Source organism: Gekko japonicus, unplaced genomic scaffold (assembly GCF_001447785.1).
Source record: "Gekko japonicus isolate JY-2015 unplaced genomic scaffold, Gekko_japonicus_V1.1 scaffold559, whole genome shotgun sequence".
NCBI classification, from domain to species: domain Eukaryota; kingdom Metazoa; phylum Chordata; class Lepidosauria; order Squamata; family Gekkonidae; genus Gekko; species Gekko japonicus.
In genome coordinates this window covers 626291-644979 of record NW_015168064.1, presented here as the reverse complement: position 1 = coordinate 644979, position 18689 = coordinate 626291, and the positions used below count along the sequence as shown (strand labels likewise).

Below are 18689 nucleotides of genomic sequence, written 5' to 3'. Positions count from 1 at the left end.
ACACACACACACCCTCCTAATGTGGGGCTCCAGTGGAATAGCTGCTATAATATTTTTAGTTGTGTTTGTCTGTGTCCTTTATAAAGTTTATATCTCTGCTACCTGGCATTACATTTTATGACACACATGGCCTGACCTGACAGAGTCCAGTTGATGTCAAATCTGGCCCTCATAACAAATGAGTTTGACACCCCTGGTCTAGAGGAAGGAGGAGTTTGTGTTTCTGAACACAATCTCTTGTAGAATAGACCGCTGTAATCTGTTTGGCATGTATTTGAATTTAAATGTTTAGAATATTTTTCCTTTTAAAATATTTTAGTTAAAGTATAAGTAAATGAATTTTAAATTATGCAATACAACTTCTGTGTTTATTTCTGAAATGATCTTGCTTTATTATTCAATGAAAAATAGGCATGTATGTGCAGAGCTGTCAGCCTGTAGGTTTTGATTTGACACCCAAGCCATTTTAAAAAATCACAGGATGCCCAAAATATTGCAGTTGAAACTTTTTCCCTTGACAGATTCTTGGTGGCAGAAGTGACCAGCAGTCTAGACAAAAGCGAGAATGGATTGTCCCACCTGCAGTCATCACGGAAGAGCAGGACAACTCCAGGAGGAATCCAATTGCTAGAGTAAGGCGAATACCAGATGAATGGAAGTCTAATGAGTGTGGAGGGGGAATCATATGGAAACATAGGTCTCTGTGACATTGTCCTATTCCCCCTCCCTCCACAGAGCTTTTTGAATGACAAAATATTTGGGCTGGGATGAAAATGAAAATGTATTTTAGTCAATTTATGAACATATTGATTGCAAATTGTAAACTGTATTTTGTTCTCATGGTGAAGTTGCATCATGCACAACTGCCTTGGCCTTATTTTTTAAATTCTGCCCTTACTTCATCTATAATGGCTGTAAGTCCGTGTGAAAAATAAATAGTCTTTGTTTCTGCCATATCAAGATACTCCATCAGATCAGCCCCATTAAGTTCCTTTGCTCACTTTAACAGCTGCTCACTTTCACCTTTTCACCTTTGAGCCATGAATGACAAACTGAGGGGAAGCCTGAGAAGGAAGAGGATTGGCCCGGCCTGTGTACTGCCATGACTGCTTTCCACCCTCTCTTATTTTCTGCTGTTCAGACATAGCACTTTGCAAGTGTGGATCTTTGCTATATTCCTGGAGCTATTCCTGCATTGGTTGCCTGCTTCTCATTGTCCAAAGCATCCACACCATACTCCCTTCAGGTAGAAAGGATAGATAGTAGCCATTTCCCTTAGCTTCAGATATGGTGCTGGAATTTTTTCTCATTGAAGGAATACGTTTAAAACTTACCAAAACAAATTTCTCTTTAGTTGAGATCTTAGTCTCATGTACTTGGACAATCCGTTGTCTCTTTCGCTGGTGCAGGTTGCAATCCTAGGAGAAAGTCCCATAGAAGAGACTTGAGTAGGGTTTTAGGTAGACCAACTTAGGATTGTTCTCACAATCATGGTTAGCCTGATTCTGTGTTGTGGAGTATAGGGTTAAATGCATTAGTTTCAGTGGAAGTGCTCTCTTAATTAAATATGTACAGAATTCCAGGTCTGTGAAGATTCCCTATCATGTAAGTTAGGACACAATTCATCCTCTCATATGTACATCTGCGTATGTAGGATGGGGACCCTGTAAAACAGAGCAATGCTTTTCTTATCCCCTCTCATTCTCAACCAGGTGTGAGCACACCGTGGCACGTGGGTATCCTCTTCTGTGCACATAGGTGCACATATGGGATGATGGATTGTGTCCAGGGCCTGCCCACCCATAGAAAATTTTAGACATTTGCCTAGGGGCACCACGCCACCACCTCATGGAAAGGCGCCGCCTAGCCTGCCGCCCCGCCCCTGCCAAAAGCGACAATCTGTATTTCCCGTCTTCCGCTGTTGGTCCCCAGAGCTCAGGGCGGCCTACCTCGGTCTCTGCCCTGCTCCTTTTTATCCCCTACAACACAACCCAGCACTGGAGAAAGAGAGGCACAGAGAAAGGTGCTTTTCTGGGTGCACCTGCTGGCAAAAGGCTTTCTGAAGCAGAGGAGGAGGCAGCAGCTCCCGAGTCCCAGCGCCGCAGTTCCGCAGGGCAAAGCTCCAGGCCGCAGAAGTGAGATTTTTGCAGCTCCTTCCATCCCACGGGGAGGGGACACAACCCCTGGCTGGCAGCAGGAGTCCCCGGCCCAGCAGAGCGCCATCCAGGTGTCCAAGGGAGGCTTCGGGCAGCCAAGCGCCTTGGAAGGGATGGTGGGTTAGCTCCCCCCCTCCCCCCTGGCCTGGAGACACAGGAATCCCTCCCGACGCATTGGGGTCGTTTCCCACCATGGACTGGCCGGGTTCCACTGAGGGTGATTCCAACTAGCCAGGCGCGCAGCCCGGTCCGAGGCACATCTACTCAGAAATCAGCCCCCCCACCATGCTTAACGGGGCTGACTTTCAATAGTCAGAAATCCACCAAAGGGCCCCGTTTAAAGCAGAAGACCGGCTTTCTCTGCTTGGCATCCCTGGGGGGGGGGGACCAGAAATTGGGGGGTGCACGGGGGAGGGGCAGAAGGTATCCTCATCTAGTGGGGGGGGACCTGGGGCCGGCCCTGATTTTGTCCATAGTTTGCTGACCAGTCTGCTTTATTTTGTTGAAATATTTGAAAACTTGTAAAGTGATTATTTTAAAAGTTTATCAGAAATTTTAACAGTGCATTGTAAAATTATATAGTAGAGGTGTGGGTAAAGTGTTCGCCTTATACAGAAGCATCTTATCTACTTAGAAAATACAAAACTACAGTCACCTAAGGTTCAGGGAGCAATCCTAACCAGGTCCCACTTCAGTCATTGATGCTCACTCTTGGGAAAGTGTCCTCAGGACTGGAGCCTTTGTCTTTTTTGTCAATAAAAGCTTTACTGTATTATTTTTCAGAGACATTAATTTCTAGAATCATGTTCTTTACAGATACAGTCTGATTTTCAGAATTCTACAGTGATCACATACACGATTTCTGGTCAAGGGGTCACAGAACCACCATATGGACTATTTGTTATGAATGGAAAAACAGGCGAACTGAACATCACTGGAAAGGTTGATCGGGAACAAACACCCGTGCTCCTTGTAAGTTAAACAACTGGCCTTGCTTTTCTTGTTAAGCATCATCAAATTCATGTCAGCACTGACTTCTTTTCTTCTTTCCTCATTTGCCTTGTATCCACGGTATACTAACTACAAGCAGTAATTCAGCTACAAAAACTGTTTATTTTCCTGTTGCTTATTTGTCTGTTATTATTCCAGTTGAAAGGTTTCGCCATCAATCAGAATGGTGATAACATAGAAAAACCATTAGACCTGAGAATTAAAGTTCTGGACATAAATGATAATAGCCCAGTGTTTTCAGAGGAAGTTTTTGTGGGCTCTGTTGAAGAGTTATGTGATGTAGGTAAGTTTTAAAATTCTATTTACATTTTCATTCTGGTTTATATATGATGCATTCAGACAAAATAACAAATTGTGGTTTGCCAGTATGGGAATGACCCATGCCTTGGTAGTCCTTGGGTATGCCTGCTCTCCTCCTTACCCTCATGTCAGACTTCCTGGTTTGCAACAAGCTGTGACTTGCCATAACATCCAAACCGGACAAAATGACAATCTGGCTTGCTCTCTTGCCTGCTATATTCCAGAGTTTACCACCACGGGGTGGACAACTATAGCTTGTTGTGAACCAGAAAAATCTTCCATCTCTAAGCCCAAGAATAAACTGATGTACTGGTTCTGAGTAGACCACTGTGTTCTCTGGATAGCTGTTTTGAATTAATATTATTTTCGAAGCTGTCCTGACTCCTTAGTTATATTTGTGCAAGTGTCACTGATTTCAATGAGGGTTCATACACATTTGCAGACTTGGTATGTCCATAGATTAGGAACATCAACCATGTTTAATTTTGGGTTGGCTTCTACCCAACGAAGTTGGAAACCTTTCTCCAACTTAAGTGACTCCTCCTTTAGTGGACATTGGAGGAAGGATTCCCAGGCTGGCAGAAGGCCTCAGATTTTGGCTGAGTGAAATAGCACAACACAAGCTTGTAAAAATTGACACTGTACCGGCCAAAAGTTTAATGATAAAAACCAAAAGCTTCCTTCTATTGGATGCTAATTTTTTTGTGATGGTGGGAAAGGGCAAAAGGATGGTATTTGACTCTCTTTTCGATGAGACTTTGATTTACTTACTAAGCACAATGAGATGGTAGACTAGAGTTCTGTGTGGAATGATGGATTATACTAGGAATAAGGCCTGTTGCAGAAATAAATACAGTGAGCTCTAGAAAGAGGCTCTGGGAGAGTGCCAAGACCTTGGGGACTCAGCGTCAATTTGCTGTGGCGACCTCAAACCCCACCCTCTCCAGGCTCCACCCCTGAAATCCCCAGGAATTTTCCAACCTGGAGTTGGCAACCCCATCCCCTTCCCAGCTAACCATCAACCTACCATTATCTGCCCCTCTGACTGCAGCTGAGTTCTGCACTCTCTCCTGGAGATCAGTTGTATTTCTGAGTGATCTCCACCCTTCACCTTGAGATTGGCAACAATGGTTCCCCAGGAGAAAATGTGTAGTTTGGGGGGTGGAGTCTATGGCATTGTATCTGTCTGAGGTCCCACCCCTCCTCAAACCTCACCCTCTCCAGGCCCCACCCCTCAAATCTCCAGGAATTTCCCAGCCTGGAGTTGGCAACCCTATCTCCTTCCCAGCCAAGCATCACCCTGCCATTATCTGCCCCTCACTCTTCAGCTTTCCATCTCCTCCCCCCTCCCTCCTGGAGACAGTTGTAATTCTGAGTGATCTCCATGCCTCACCTGGAGATTGGCAACAGTGGTTCTCCAGGAGGGAATGACTGGTTGGGAGGGTGGAGTCTATGGCATTGTACCTGTCTGAGGTCCCACCCCTCCTCAAACCTCACCCTCTCCAGGTTCCATCCCTCAAATCTCCAGGAATTTCCCACCTGGAATTGGGAACCCTGTCTCCCTCCCAGCCAGTCATCAACCTACCTTTATTTCCCCCTCACTCTTCAGCTTTCCATCTCCCCCCCCCACCTGCAGCCTCTACCCAGGAGGAAAAGTAGTCTTTCTCTGCAATGGGGACCAAAGGAGCTTACATCATTCTCCTCTCCCCCGTTTGACTTGCATAACAACCCTGTGAGGTAGCTTAGGCTGAAAGTCTGTGACTGGTCCAAAATCACCCACTCAGCTTCTACGGCAAGAACCTGGATCTAGCAGACCCTGCTCTGAAGCACTGACTTGCTACGCCTAGGGTAGCCAACCTCCCGGTGGAGCCTGAAGATCACCAGGTATCACAACTGAACTCCAGACAGCAGACCTCTCCCCCCTGGAGGAAATAACTGCTTTGGAAGGTGGGCTTTATGGCATTCTGTTCAGCTGAGGCCTCTCCTCTCCCCAAACCCTGGCTTCCATAGACTCTACCAGAAAATTTCCAGGAATCTCCCTACCTGGAGCAAGCAACCCTAGTTAGGACTGGCCCCAATGAGTTCCTCACAAAGGCCTTTAAAGGGTTTCCTTCCTTTGTCTGAACCAAACTGTGATGAAACGGGCTCCAGTTTACAGCTCAGCTGGATGGGCTGGAGTCTATATTGATGCTGCCCTGCCCCTTAGGCCAGTCCCTCTTTTTCCACACTTTTTGGCCTTAGGGCAGCTGGGAACTGTAGGCCAGCAGATGAGGAACCCCCATTCAACCAAGTGAGTGATACCCCTGCAGGCCCCTCTCTGGAACTACAGCTCAATTAAACCTTATGGGGGAACATTTTAAATAACCACAGATGGCAGCCATCTTACAAATACAGGTAACTGCCATTTTGTTACACCTACCAACAGCCACTGAGGGAAGAGTTAGTCCCACACAGGAGGCAAGCAGGAGAAGCATCTTTGTCAAGAGAGAAAGCCATTTGCCAGTAATTTTGACAGGGCATAGTGGCTGAAGGGGGAGTGGGTGGGGAAGAGGAGCAGACCCAGCACCCGGCCAATGGCACACAAGTACTCTTGAGTGGCGGCTGATGGGCCAATGGCTGAGGGAGGGCATGGAATGTTGCCACTCAAAAATAGCATTATTATATAGGAGAGATAGTTGCAGACACGAAATCCAGAATCTTATTTTTGAATAGTTCCTTACATTTAAAAAAACTCCTTGCAGGTACAGACCTAGCACACCAGTGGTAAGGTTGGATTAGAAAATCTCTCTGTATTGTCCTGGCATTCTGCTTGCAGCAATTTCATGCAACAAAATAAGGAAGAACCGTGTCCCATACCAGCAGCTTGGAGAAGAACAGCTCATTGTACCAGGTCCAACCTGAGAGGAAAATTTATTGATCTCTGTTTTTAAAAATTAGTGATAATACTAATGGTTCAGTACTCAAATCAGGAAAATGATTTGCAGCTCCTTTTAATATCTGTCAGAAGGGAGAGGGTGTGGTGCTACATAGGTTTAAAATGCCCAGCCAAGTATCAACAAATACAGCTTTCATCATCTTTTCAGTGTTAACATCACATCTATTTTTAAAAGTAATATCAATATAGCTCATTCTTAATAACCTAGTAGTATCGATTATATCTGTCAAGTAAATTTTTATCCCTCTTTTCCTCTAAGGAGCTCAGAGCGGCATACATGGTTCCCCCTTCTTCATTTTATCCTCATAAGAACCCTGTGAGGCTGGTTAGTCTGGAAGAAGTAACTAACCCAAGCTTCATGGTAGAGTAGGGCTTCGAACAGTACGACACTAGTAGCATCCTATATAGGAGATGGGGACCAGAAGAAGGGCTTGAAACAAAATATTGCAGCTTGTTTTCTTCTCAACTTGTTCTTCATGTACCTGTTAAATTGCAGTATGGAGTTGATGGGAAGCAGATTTTAAAAGATCCTCTTTATGCCTGCTTCCTTATATCGGTGCTGTCACTTAATACCGTCTCTAGATGTTTTCTTTTTCCTTTGTCCATCTGTCCCTTTCCTCTTCCGCTGCTTTAGGTTTTAATTCTGTCATCCCCTGTCCCGCCACCCATGTTCCCATGGAACAAGTCTGTATTTTATTATCTATGTTTAGTACTTATAAATATTATTTCTTTAGAAGTTTTATAGGCTGCCTCTCAAGAGATCTGCTCAAGGCAGCTCAAAAAATAAAAATCATAAAGATAACAACATAAAAATTATCAATAATAATAATGAACATTTTTATGCCAGGGGTATAAAAATGGAGGAAACAACATTCAGCAGCCTAAAATTGTAAACAGGCCACAAGTAGGCCATAGAAACAGCTTAAAAAGATGGAATCCCTCAGTTAAAAGGCTTGGTGAAAAGGTGTGTTTGGTCCTGGCACAGAAGACAGAAATGTAGGTGCCAGGTGAGCCTCAAGGGGTAAGGCATTCCAAAGGCAAAGTCTGTTTCTGTTCACCACCCTCTTCACCTTCATAGGGGGAGGGTTTAGAAAACAGGACTTGGAGGAGAGGACCTTAACTGGTGGGGTGGACAGTACTGGAGGAAGCATTTACTCAATACTCTGTTCCCAAGCCATTTAGGTTCTTAAAGGTCAAAACCAGCACTTAAGTTTTGTCTAGAAACAGATGGGCAACCAGTATAGCTTGTTCAGGACAGGAAGATATGATTCCTGCATTACTGAGCAGCAGGCTGTATTTCATGGTCATTTTGCTCATTATGCAGAGACAAGTCCAAATTAGCCATCAAGCCTCGCAGAGCCACCTCTCCCTGCTCACTCTGGTCCTCCTCCACCCACCGGTGAGAGGGTCAGAGCGAACTTCTGGGCCCCATCCCACAGTTTGAGAACAACTGTTTTGGAAAGTGCCTAACAATATATAGAAATGTAATATACAGAATATTTGAATTTTTTAACTACAGCTTGGCAAGCGGCACTGCATAACATTATATTCTTTTTAATTCTTAGGTACTGTTGTGATGAGGATAAGTGCAACTGATGCAGATGAGCCAAATACCCTCAACTCCAAAATTGCCTTCAGGATTATTTCTCAAGAGCCCAGTGAGCCTCCTGCATTCATGATTAACAAAGCAACAGGAGTGGTTCAGACTACGACATTCCAGCTTGACAGAGAGGTCAACTCTTTTTCTTCTTTTGATATCTATTTATAGAGAGAACTATGAATCTTGCAGATTTTTTTAAAATTACCTATACAAAAATGAGACTCTTAACAACTTGAACCTTTGATGCCCTGTTCCCATACCACCACCACCCCAGTGCTCCAGCACCTATGCTGACTCTCCATTGATTTCTTAGCACTGTTTAGTGTGCTTGCTGTTCTTTCTAAATGTCCAAATGGCTTGGATGCTGCAGAGACTGCCTCCTCCCCATGCCCCTCTTGCAGCCTCTAAGATCTGAGGGCAACTCTTATTCTACCTCTGAGTTAACACTGTCCATACGGTCTCCCCAGGGCAGGGGATGTCCTTCCCCGACTGTGGGAGTCACTTCCAGTATGACAGCCACAGGATCCAGGATAGCATTGTCCAGAAACTCTACTTAACCTTTGTTTCAAGCACCTTAGAGACCAATGAGATTTTTGGGGTGTAAGCTTTTGAGAGTCAAAGCTCCCTTCGTATTCAGATATCTGACAAAAGATATATGACCTTCAAACGCTTATACTTTTATATGACTTTCGAATGCTTATACTCTGAAAATCTTGTTGGTCTTTAAGAACATAAGAACATAAGAGATGCCAATGTTGGATCAGGCCAAAGGCCCATCCAGTCCAACACTCTGTATCACACAGTGGCCAGAAATACCAGTGCCATCAGGAGGTCCACCAGTGGGGCCAGGACATTAGAAGCCCTCCCACTGTTGCCACTCCCCCCTCCCAAGCACCAAGATGACAGAGCATCACTTGCCCCGGAGTCCCTATCTATACCTTGTGGCTAATTAGCCACTGATGGACCTCTGCTCCATATGCATAAGGTACTACTAGACTTGAATCTAGGGCTGCTACTAAACCTTGTTTGGGCTGAGTGGCTACCAGTCTGCTTGCTTGCTATTCTACATTATTTTGTAGATCTTAATTTTTTAAAAAAACATTACATGGTTTTTGTTTTTCAATCTATATCATCTTATCCTAAGCCAAAATGCTATCATGAAGTCCCTCCACCTTACAGGGTGAAGGTGGGGAAAGCTTCTTCTATACATGCCTCCTTTCTCAGCCTTTCCACCTACTGCAGCTTCCACTGCCACCTACCCCAGAGAGCTTCCAGGATTCAGTCAGCTGGCAGCAAGGCTCATCTCCTCCGCATGCCTCTTCCTCAAAGGAAAGACAGGCATGAGGAGCCCTTCCTGCAGTTGCTGTGTCTGGGTTCAGGGTAATGAGGGAAGCAGTGTTCCCTTTCATGTGCAACATTAAGCGTCTGACTTGGATTTGTCTGTCCCTGTTTTTACACCCCCTTATATCTACCTATTTGGCTTTCATGCAGGAACACAGTAGCTTCTCCTTAATTGTGGAGGCAAAAGACCGAGATGGAGCTGCAATCGGGTTAGGGAAAGCAAGCACTGTAAAGTTCAAACTTATAGATGTCAATGACAATATTCCGGTTCTTGAGAAAGCCACAGTAAGTAATTTGGCTGGAAAGCTTTGAGTCCTAGTCCGCATGTTAAAATGACACGCTGTCATGAGTTGCTAGTGGCTGCCTTGAGAAGATGGAAGAGACCTTAAAAGGCTTATTTGTTTGCAGTACGAAGGAAGTGTTAAGGAAAACATGGCAAATATGGAAATCATGCGACTGAAGGTTTTCGACAGAGATGAGGAGTTCACCGACAACTGGCTGGCGCAGTTCGCAATTGTGTCTGGCAATGAAGGAGGCTATTTCCGTATAGAAACAGATTCTCAAACCAATGAAGGAATCTTGACTCTTGTTAAGGTTAGTGCCTGTTGTGGAGACTCTTGAAGTTTGCTATACTGGTCCTGATTCAGCGTGCAATGTTGTGAGGTGGCGACACACTCTGAGGGAGATTGTCATGCAGATATGTTTTAATATATGTTTTATATGCTTATTGCATATTAAATAGCCCATCTGGAAAAAGATGCAGAATCATGTTGCCATTTTAATCATGTCTGTGGACAGAAAGCAACATAGTAGATGTGCCCCATTTTCTCCCTTAACAGCAGAGCAGAATGGCGTGGTGCCAGTTTGAATCAAAACAGTTTGTGTTAGCATCTTCTGTACAACTTACAGCATTATACCTGCCTCTATAGTAACCATTTCATACAGGGACAATTTCTCTGTATTCGGTTGTATTCTGTTCTAGTTTTTAAGAACCTAGCTCTTCTCCCACAGTTATCAGAAATTCAATGGCTGCATTCCTAAGTACAGTATTCCAAAGTAAGTTTCATTGACATTGTGGGATTTGTTTCCACATTATCTGTTTAGGTTCTGGTAAGAATGATTCTGTGCCAAACACAACACTTTTGTGTATGTAACTCTCCCAGTTTGTACCTAATGGTAAGATTTCTGAAGACAGTGGCTTGAGTTGGAAGCTGGAGCCAAAGTTCAACAAGCAAAAGGGTTGCTCAGCTGGCCAAAGAAGACCAAACTTGCCAATTTGTACTGATCTGGCATTATGAAGTTTTATAGTCATGGGACCTGAAGCACACTGTAAACATTTTTTTTCTTAACAGTATCTCTGGAATAGCTCCCATCCTCACATTCCGAATTTCTGATGTTCCCGGCTCGTTTCAGAGTTTCTGGCACACTTTACTTAATACTGACAGTGTTTCCTATGGAGGTGATAGTTTAGTGCTCCCCTACAAGCATACACCCAGATTGCAAAGGGGGTTAATTATAGTCAGCACAGCTACAGATACAAGCTTGGCATTTTTTAACAATCAAAATGTTGTCTTCTTGGATCTTTTAATGAAGAGAACTGACTGTTTTGTACCTTATAGGTGTTGTGTGTCTTGCTGAGGGAATGTAGTCAAGAGTTGTGCAAGTCCAACTGGGCTATCTTGCTTCCTCAGCAGGAACACGTCTTCAAAGGGCCTGTGAAGCCGTGAGGTTGAGGAAGATAGACCGAGAGTGAGATGGGTCCACAAAAGCAGTGAGCCACTAAATCTACAGAATCTAGTCATAAAGTGACAAATGGACATCCTTCAGTGGCAGTAAATTGAGGAAGAGAGACTTTCTCCTCCCTTTTATAGGTGCATTGGCTGGGAAACCATGCTAAAGGGCAGGAGAGTGGCTTGCACTGTCAAAAGTTTTAGAATGTCTACAGCTGGCCTGTGCACATTCCCATGTGGAACTGCACAGAAGACATTATTATGAACCATGAAAACCCCAGTTTTTAAAGTAGTGTTCTAGCTAGAGCGTTTGGAGGCTGTTTCATGCTCCTTCAAGTATCCAAGATGATATTTTGAGGGGGCAGCCAAAAGTACACCAAGAAAGAGAGTTGCTTTTCGATTCTCAGAAATAGAGTGAGTGTATATTCCATGCACGGTTCTACAGTTTGCACATGTGATGAATTGAGCTCTGGATCAGAACAAAATTTAGACGAGTAAATTGTTTTAGTCTTTAAGGTGCCCCTGGACTTCCTTTGCTGCAACAGACTAATATGGCTACCCTTCTGAAAAGCTAAGAACATTTGCTCAGCTTTACTTCTAATGATAAAACATCAAATGGAAAAATTCATTTTAGTGCTTTTAATCTGAACATTTCAGACCAAATTCACTATGCTTATCAGGGAAATCTGTCTGTTAGTATTCTCCAGTGTGGGAATTGAAGTGTATGTATGTTGAGGATATTCTTCTTTTCTTTTCAGGAAGTTAATTATGAAGAACTACAGACAATGAACTTAAATATTGTTGTATCTAACAAAGCAGCATATCACAAATCAATTATTAGTCGTGGTTATCAAGCACAACCAATTCCAGTTAAAATTAATGTGATAAATGTGAAGGAAGGTCCTGTGTTTAAGCCCCAAACACTGGTAATTAAAGCAAACAGAACCATGAAGCTGAATCAGGTTATTGGAAGCTTTCAAGCTTTTGATGAAGACACTGGAAAAATAGCAGAACGTATCAGGTAGGATTCCTTACTTTTATCAGAAATACTGCTTAGAGTGTATTATAGCTGCAGTCAAACATCATAAACAAATCTCAATTTGGGTGTAGTTGTTAAGAGTGTAGACTCTAATCTGGGAGAACTGGGTTTGATTTCCCACTCCTCCACATGCAGCTCCTGGTGTGACCTTGGGTCACTCATAAGTTCTTTCAGAGCTGTTCTCGCAAGGACAGTTCATGAGAGAGCTCTCAGCCCCCACCTACCTCACAGGGTGTTTGTTGTGGGGAGGGGAAGGGAAAGGGATTGTAAACTGCTCTGAGACTCCTTTGCGTAGTGAAGGGCAGGGTATAAATCCAGTCATTTCCTCCTTCTCCTCCTAATGCTGAGACCAAGCCAGAAACCTCAGACCTGAACACTTCCTGCCCTTAGGTGCATTGTTTGTTATTGTTTATACCTCCTTTCTTCCAAAAAGCTCAGGCTAATGTACATCATTGTCACCTCCTCTCTTTTAACTTAACAGCAACCCTGTGAGATAGAAGTGCAAACCAGGAAGTCTTATATAAAGCACAAGATGTTGTGACATCCAAATTAGGTACTGTAACAAGCTGCAATTTGTTGAAGTCTGCAGTTGAAGACTTCCTGATTCACAGTTTCAGCAAAGTAGACAAGCACGGGAAGGAGGAGGGAGTGTGCCAGGCCAAGCATTTTGGCTTGTTGTCATCAGAAACAGACTTACGATTTGTTTGTAGTGTGCAAATGCACCCAAAGTCAAATTGCTGTGTAGCAATTAATATCAGATGGGAATTCCATATGAAGATGTGCTGAAATTGTTACATAATTTATACCGATGATTTCATTACCTCTGGATTGCAGACTTCTTGTTATGTCAGTATCAGACAGTGCAATCCTAAGAACACTTTCTTGGTAGTAGGGTCCACTGAGTAGACTTCAGTATGCGGGGCACATGAATTACGTGAATTCCCCATTGTATTGTGCAGGCTGATAATAACACAAACCTAGAATTTTGCAGATGCTTAGCTTCCTTAAGAAAATGCATCCATTTGTTGTTCTGTTGTGATATATTATGTTGTATCTTGTGTTGCTGTGTGCGCCCACATACATGTGTATGTGTGTTAAGTGCCAGCAAATTGCTTTGAACTTATGGTGACCCTGTGAATTAATGACCTCCAAAATGTTCTACTGTTAGCAATCTTGCTCAGATCTTGCAAACTGAGGGCTCTGAGTTCCTTGGTTGAGTCAATCCATCTCATGTTGTGTCTTCCTATTTTCCTCCTGCCTTCAACTTTTCCTAGCACTTTTGTGTTTTCCAGTGAGCCCTGTCTCCTCATAATGTGACTAAAGTACAATTAGCTCACTTTAGCTTCTAGGGAGAGTTCAGGCTTGATTTGATCTAGAACCCACTCACTTGTCTTTTCGGCAGTCCGTGGTATCCATAAAACTCTCCTTCAACACCACATTTCAAATGACCCAACTTTGTTCCTGTCAGCTTTCTTTATCGACCAGCTTTCACACCCATACATAGTAAGCCCACATACATACATTTCTTCAAAAGGAAATACAGAAAGAAGCCCTGAGACTTAGGAAGAAACAAGGAAAAATCAAATGAAGATATTTTGTTATTTTTCAAAACAAATGAGCTCTGCATGTATATGTCTCAAACTGGCTTTGTATCCTAATTGCCTTGAATGGTTTAACATCTGTTAAAAATCTGTACAGGTATTCCAAACTTCGTGATGTTGAAAACTGGTTTAAAATAGATTCGAAAACTGCTGAAATCAAGCTTATTAAAATACCTAGATTTGACTCATCTTCTCTTGTCAATGGTAGTTACATTGCAACAATTCTGGCTGTAACTGAAGGTAAGCGATGGCTCTCTTTCCCTTATTTCCAAGGAATGATCAGCATTTAATTCATGCAAATTCTAATTTGTCCATTGTTTAAAGCCTAAAGCGAGCTTTGGAAACAGCAGCCATGTCCGGCCAGTAAGCTATCTGAACAAGACTAGGAGGCAGTCCACGTATTTTTAGTTTCGTTAGCTAAGCTGATATTTGTAGCTGTGACTGATTATAAATAGTTGGTGGGCCTCATCTTAGTCTTCTGACAGGTATAGAGGGCTTGGGGATGGGGTGGGGTTTTGTTCTCATTTGAGCCAGGTTATAGAAAAGGCAACAAGCAGCAGGATTCTTCCCCACTGGTCTGAAAAGACTTCTGTTGCTGCTTATTGTCTCCAGATCTTAGCACAGCAGGGCTCCAGGGAGGGGATTTGTGTGCTTCTCAACATCCTGGTTACCTGATGAGTGCATTTGTGGATGCCTAGCAAAGCACCCATGTCCCTTTGCTGTTTTGTGAAGTACCTGATGCATGAGTGTCACTGGGCAGATGTAATTGCGACAGTAAATACCTCTGATAAAGCCATCTCACTTCCAGTATGACATGAAAATGGGATTTACTCACAAATGTGAACACTCTATTAGCATTGTGAGAACCGCTAATCCAAAATCACTCAACAAGCATGTCTACTGTTCACAATACCCAAGGCAATGTAATTCTGGCTGATTGTTTCCTTTGGTAACAAGTTCTAGTCTGCGGTTAAAATGCATTGTACATCTTTCAGAATGAAGCATTGAATTCACATTAAAAGTTTTTACATATTCAGGAAAGCTAATTAACTTCTAAACAGTAAACAAAACTGCATTCTTATACAGTGAAATATAATTTGTTTTGCCTTGTATATTTGCAGACATCCCTTCAAAAACTGCTACAGGTACCATTGCTATTCAAGTACAGAATGTTAATTTCCATTGTCCAACTATCACAACACGAGCAACAACAATCTGTGCTGATGCAAAGTTCGCCAACATCAGTGTTGAAGATCATGATCCCCATCCAAATGGTGGTCCTTTCACTTTTAGTGTCATTGATGAGCCTGAAAGAATGTCGGACAAATGGGTAATTGGCCAGGTAGATGGTAAGTAAGCGTCAGTATAATATATTTTATTGTCATTTTACCTAAAACTTATTTCTGATCTCCCTCTAGAGAAGGGGCCACAGCTCAGTGGTAGAGCATCAGTTTTGCATGCAGAAGGTCCCAGCTTCAATTTCCAGCATTTCTAGTTAAAAGCATTAGATAGCAGGTGATAAGACCTGAGTCCCTAGAGAGCTGCTGCCAGTTTAGGTAGACAGTTCTGAACTTGATAAAGCAATGGGCTTACCCAGCATAACGCAGCTTTTTGTGTATATGCATTTGCAAAGGGAGCTTCAGCCCTTGCCGAGGGGGGTGCTGTGTGAGAAACACTCCACAGTAAGATTGCCCTTGATAGACCAGCTTATAAACAGCTGTTTATATAACTTATGACTTACTGAATTATGAGCTGGTGATTGTGCACTGACCTAAAGCTTTAGGTATGTTTGGACCTCTGTAGTTGGGAAGTAGGAGTAGGAAAGGGCCTCACTGGAGCCAGGTATAGAATGTCTGAAGCTGGACTGACATACTTTAGCTACCAGCCTTCACAATTTTGTTTTGATTCTCATGGCAAGTACTGCCATGAGAGGAGTAGCATTTTAACTGCCTTCCCATAATTCCATATCCACTGGAAAGCAGGGATTTGAATAGTGTTCTAAACAATTAGGGTTATGCATATAGTGGCATCTCCTGTGGCTTTCATAATGTCCTGTTTCAAACAGGTGTGATGGGAATCAGTTGCCTCCAAATTGCCCTTAATAATAACAGGACCAAGATCCTATTGCTGTCCAGATTCTGTGGAATGTAATACTTACCTTCGGCATTTCCTTACCTTTTTACCACTATTTGCTGCTTCTGTTTTTGCCTGCATACATATCTGCCAGCTAGTACATGTATGTACCAAAAACATTCTGGTGGTTGTTCAGATTCTTTAATAACTAGTTGGGATTTCCTGGTTAACTCTGGAATTTCCTTAACACCAGGGATGTGCCTTATCTACTGTTTAGAAATACTTAGTGCAAATTAAAAATTATAGTTTGTTAAACTGGTGCATTTAGGTCTTTGAAAAAAGTTTTACCAACAGCTATATAACCTATAAACTGGATTATCTGGCTTGTCTCATAATTTTTATAACATGAAATTGTAACACTGATTGCAGCTGTAGTGATAATTTGGGTGAACTGGAAAGACACTTTTAACGTTGCATTCCATTGTTTTATTTTTAATACCCTGTTTTATTTTTTATTTTCTGTGAAGGATCTAGAGCACAGCTTGTATCAGTGGATGCGCATCCTGGCTCATATGAGATTCCTATTTTAGTAAAAGATAACCAGGGTCTCAGCTGTGCTGACCGGCAAATTGTTCACGTCTCTGTTTGCACCTGTGGGAAAGATGGAGTTTGCGTAGGACAGAGGATTGTTGGCTCGTCAGTTGTGCTGGGACCTGCTGCAGTTGCATTGATAATCCTGGCACTCTTGTTGTTGCTGCGTAAGTAACAGGACACTGAAACAGTTTCTCCATTGAGGGGTTTATGACTTTGTACACTATAAGCAAAATGAACCAACCAGAGTTAAGTTCCTTCTTAATCTTTTGTCCCATTTAAATCAAGACAGCATAAGAGTTTTATTTAAAACATTTTTGCCTGGTTTTTCCAACCCAGTAGGCCCAAAATTATTCACAAGACTGTGCAACCAGCACCCATAAGGCTAAAATCATAAGATCCCGTGAATTTTTGTTGACAGAAGAAATAGCATCAACATTTACCTATGAAGACAACAGCCAATAGGGATGGGCATAAACTGGGGAAACCCAGTTCGGGACATGTCCCAAACCTGAACCCAGTTCTGCTAAACTGAACCGGTTCAGGATGTGTTAGCCAAATTGCTCTATTATTTAATAAAGATGGGGAATTATAATTATTAATATGCAGTTGGCTTATCTATAGGATCTGACCTGTGTATACCAGAGTTAGAATTCCCAAGAACCCAGGAACAGAAAATAGGTGGCTAAAATAATGATTTCTTTATTAAACATTCTCAAGCATACAAACAATATTCAAACACTCACACACACAATATAGAACTATAAGGAAGCAGAGGTGATTGATAGCTTATAGAGGGTTGATACAACCTGTCCAGATGTGCAGAGATCCATGGATTGTGGCCTAAACTCAGAGAATTTAGGGGTGGACTGCCATTTTGGATTATGGCAGAAAACACACGGGCTAAGGCCATGTTTACGCTGGGATATACCCTATGGAAGACAATGCAGACCAATGGGCGGTCTTGGGGGCTGGTCTCAGGTGAGAACAATAGATTTCCTGGACCAATGCTGAGTCCCAGGGGTGTGTGGCATCAGGATGGGCAAGGCCTAGATGTGACCAATGAGCTTCCAGAGAGGCAGGGTCTGGATTTAACAATAGAAGCCAGGTGTTGGGTGGCTAGTTAAATGGATTATCTGACCACTAATGGTCCTGGCCAAGATAAACAAAAGGTGGGGGACGTCCCTGATTAGCGTCAGGAAGGATCGTTAATCATTTGAATGTTTCATTGGTTTATCCCGGTATCTTGAGGGACAGAGTAGAAAAGTCAAGTATTCAGACAAAGAATTAAATAGACTTTAGAAATGTAGATACTTTACCTGCTAGAACTCATTGTTATTCCATAAGCATAATCTCTGCTGGGTGGAGGGGGAAGACTGAGGGCTAGCTCTGAGGTTGCCTGTCACCTGAAAATGTAGACCTCTTTTTCAGAGCTGTGGCTAGCTCTGTGTTTCAGAACCAAGAGTGCCTTCCTTGGCCTGAGTTTTGTGGGTCTTTGAGTCAGGTTAGAAGTGGGGTGCCCTTGCTATTGGGGCTACCCAAGAGTAAAAGCCAGTGCCTCTGGCAACAGATGTGGAGGCACCCCCTCCCCAGGTCCTAAAGACTCCAAAATTGCAGGGCATCTCTATCTGACTTTCCTTTACCTGCTTACCAAGTTTGGTGAAGATTGGACTTGTGGGGGGGGGGTCCCAGTTACAGACCCCCAAATAAGGTGTCCCCAAGAAGGTGCTTTTCTGGGAGATGTCATGCACAGGTTCTGGAGTGTATAGAACAGGCCCTGTGCAAGCTAGATGCCTCAGACTCACAGCAGAACCCCCCAGGATGCCCCCTATATGCCCTGACTTGGGCCCAAGTTTCAGCCCGCCAAAGAAGGCATCCCCAGGAAAGTGCTTTCTGGGGCAATGTTGCCAAGTGTGGGTTTGGGCCACAGAATGGACAGGATGGACCCTATATGACCTAGTAGAGAAGAGACATCAAACTTGGGATGGACACCCCCTCCCCCCTGGAAACATGCAGGAAAGAACTGTTGCCACCACTGATGTGGATGGGCCCTGGCTCTTTCCAACAACCAGATGAACGCAGGGCCAACCCTCTCCACCTTGGCCTGGGAGCCACCCATATAGTAATGGCTGTAGTACATGTCAGTGTAGGGCAGGGCTAACCCTTCCACCCTGTCTGGGGCCTGAGAGCCATCTGCACAGCAGGTGGCTGTGTCTCCCGAGCCCACCCTCCCACTGTGGTTAAGGTGATTACTGGGCATGGCCAACGCTCCCACCTTGCCCAGGGCTCCTGTTTGAGTGGCCTGCTCTTTC

The 18689-nt window shown here is 43.4% G+C and overlaps 1 protein-coding gene across 1 annotated transcript in view; it reads left to right on the top strand.

Moving 5' to 3' along the window:
• Positions 1 to 18689, top strand: part of DSG2 (desmoglein 2) — a 47159-nt gene that overhangs the window by 19805 nt on the left and 8665 nt on the right. Inside the window, exons 3-12 of the mRNA XM_015414556.1 lie at positions 522 to 632; positions 2973 to 3128; positions 3306 to 3450; positions 7968 to 8134; positions 9494 to 9628; positions 9752 to 9937; positions 11832 to 12094; positions 13811 to 13953; positions 14835 to 15062; positions 16314 to 16544. Of these exons, the coding sequence (XP_015270042.1) occupies positions 522 to 632; positions 2973 to 3128; positions 3306 to 3450; positions 7968 to 8134; positions 9494 to 9628; positions 9752 to 9937; positions 11832 to 12094; positions 13811 to 13953; positions 14835 to 15062; positions 16314 to 16544 (1765 nt within the window). The remainder of the gene's footprint in view (positions 1 to 521; positions 633 to 2972; positions 3129 to 3305; positions 3451 to 7967; positions 8135 to 9493; positions 9629 to 9751; positions 9938 to 11831; positions 12095 to 13810; positions 13954 to 14834; positions 15063 to 16313; positions 16545 to 18689) is intronic.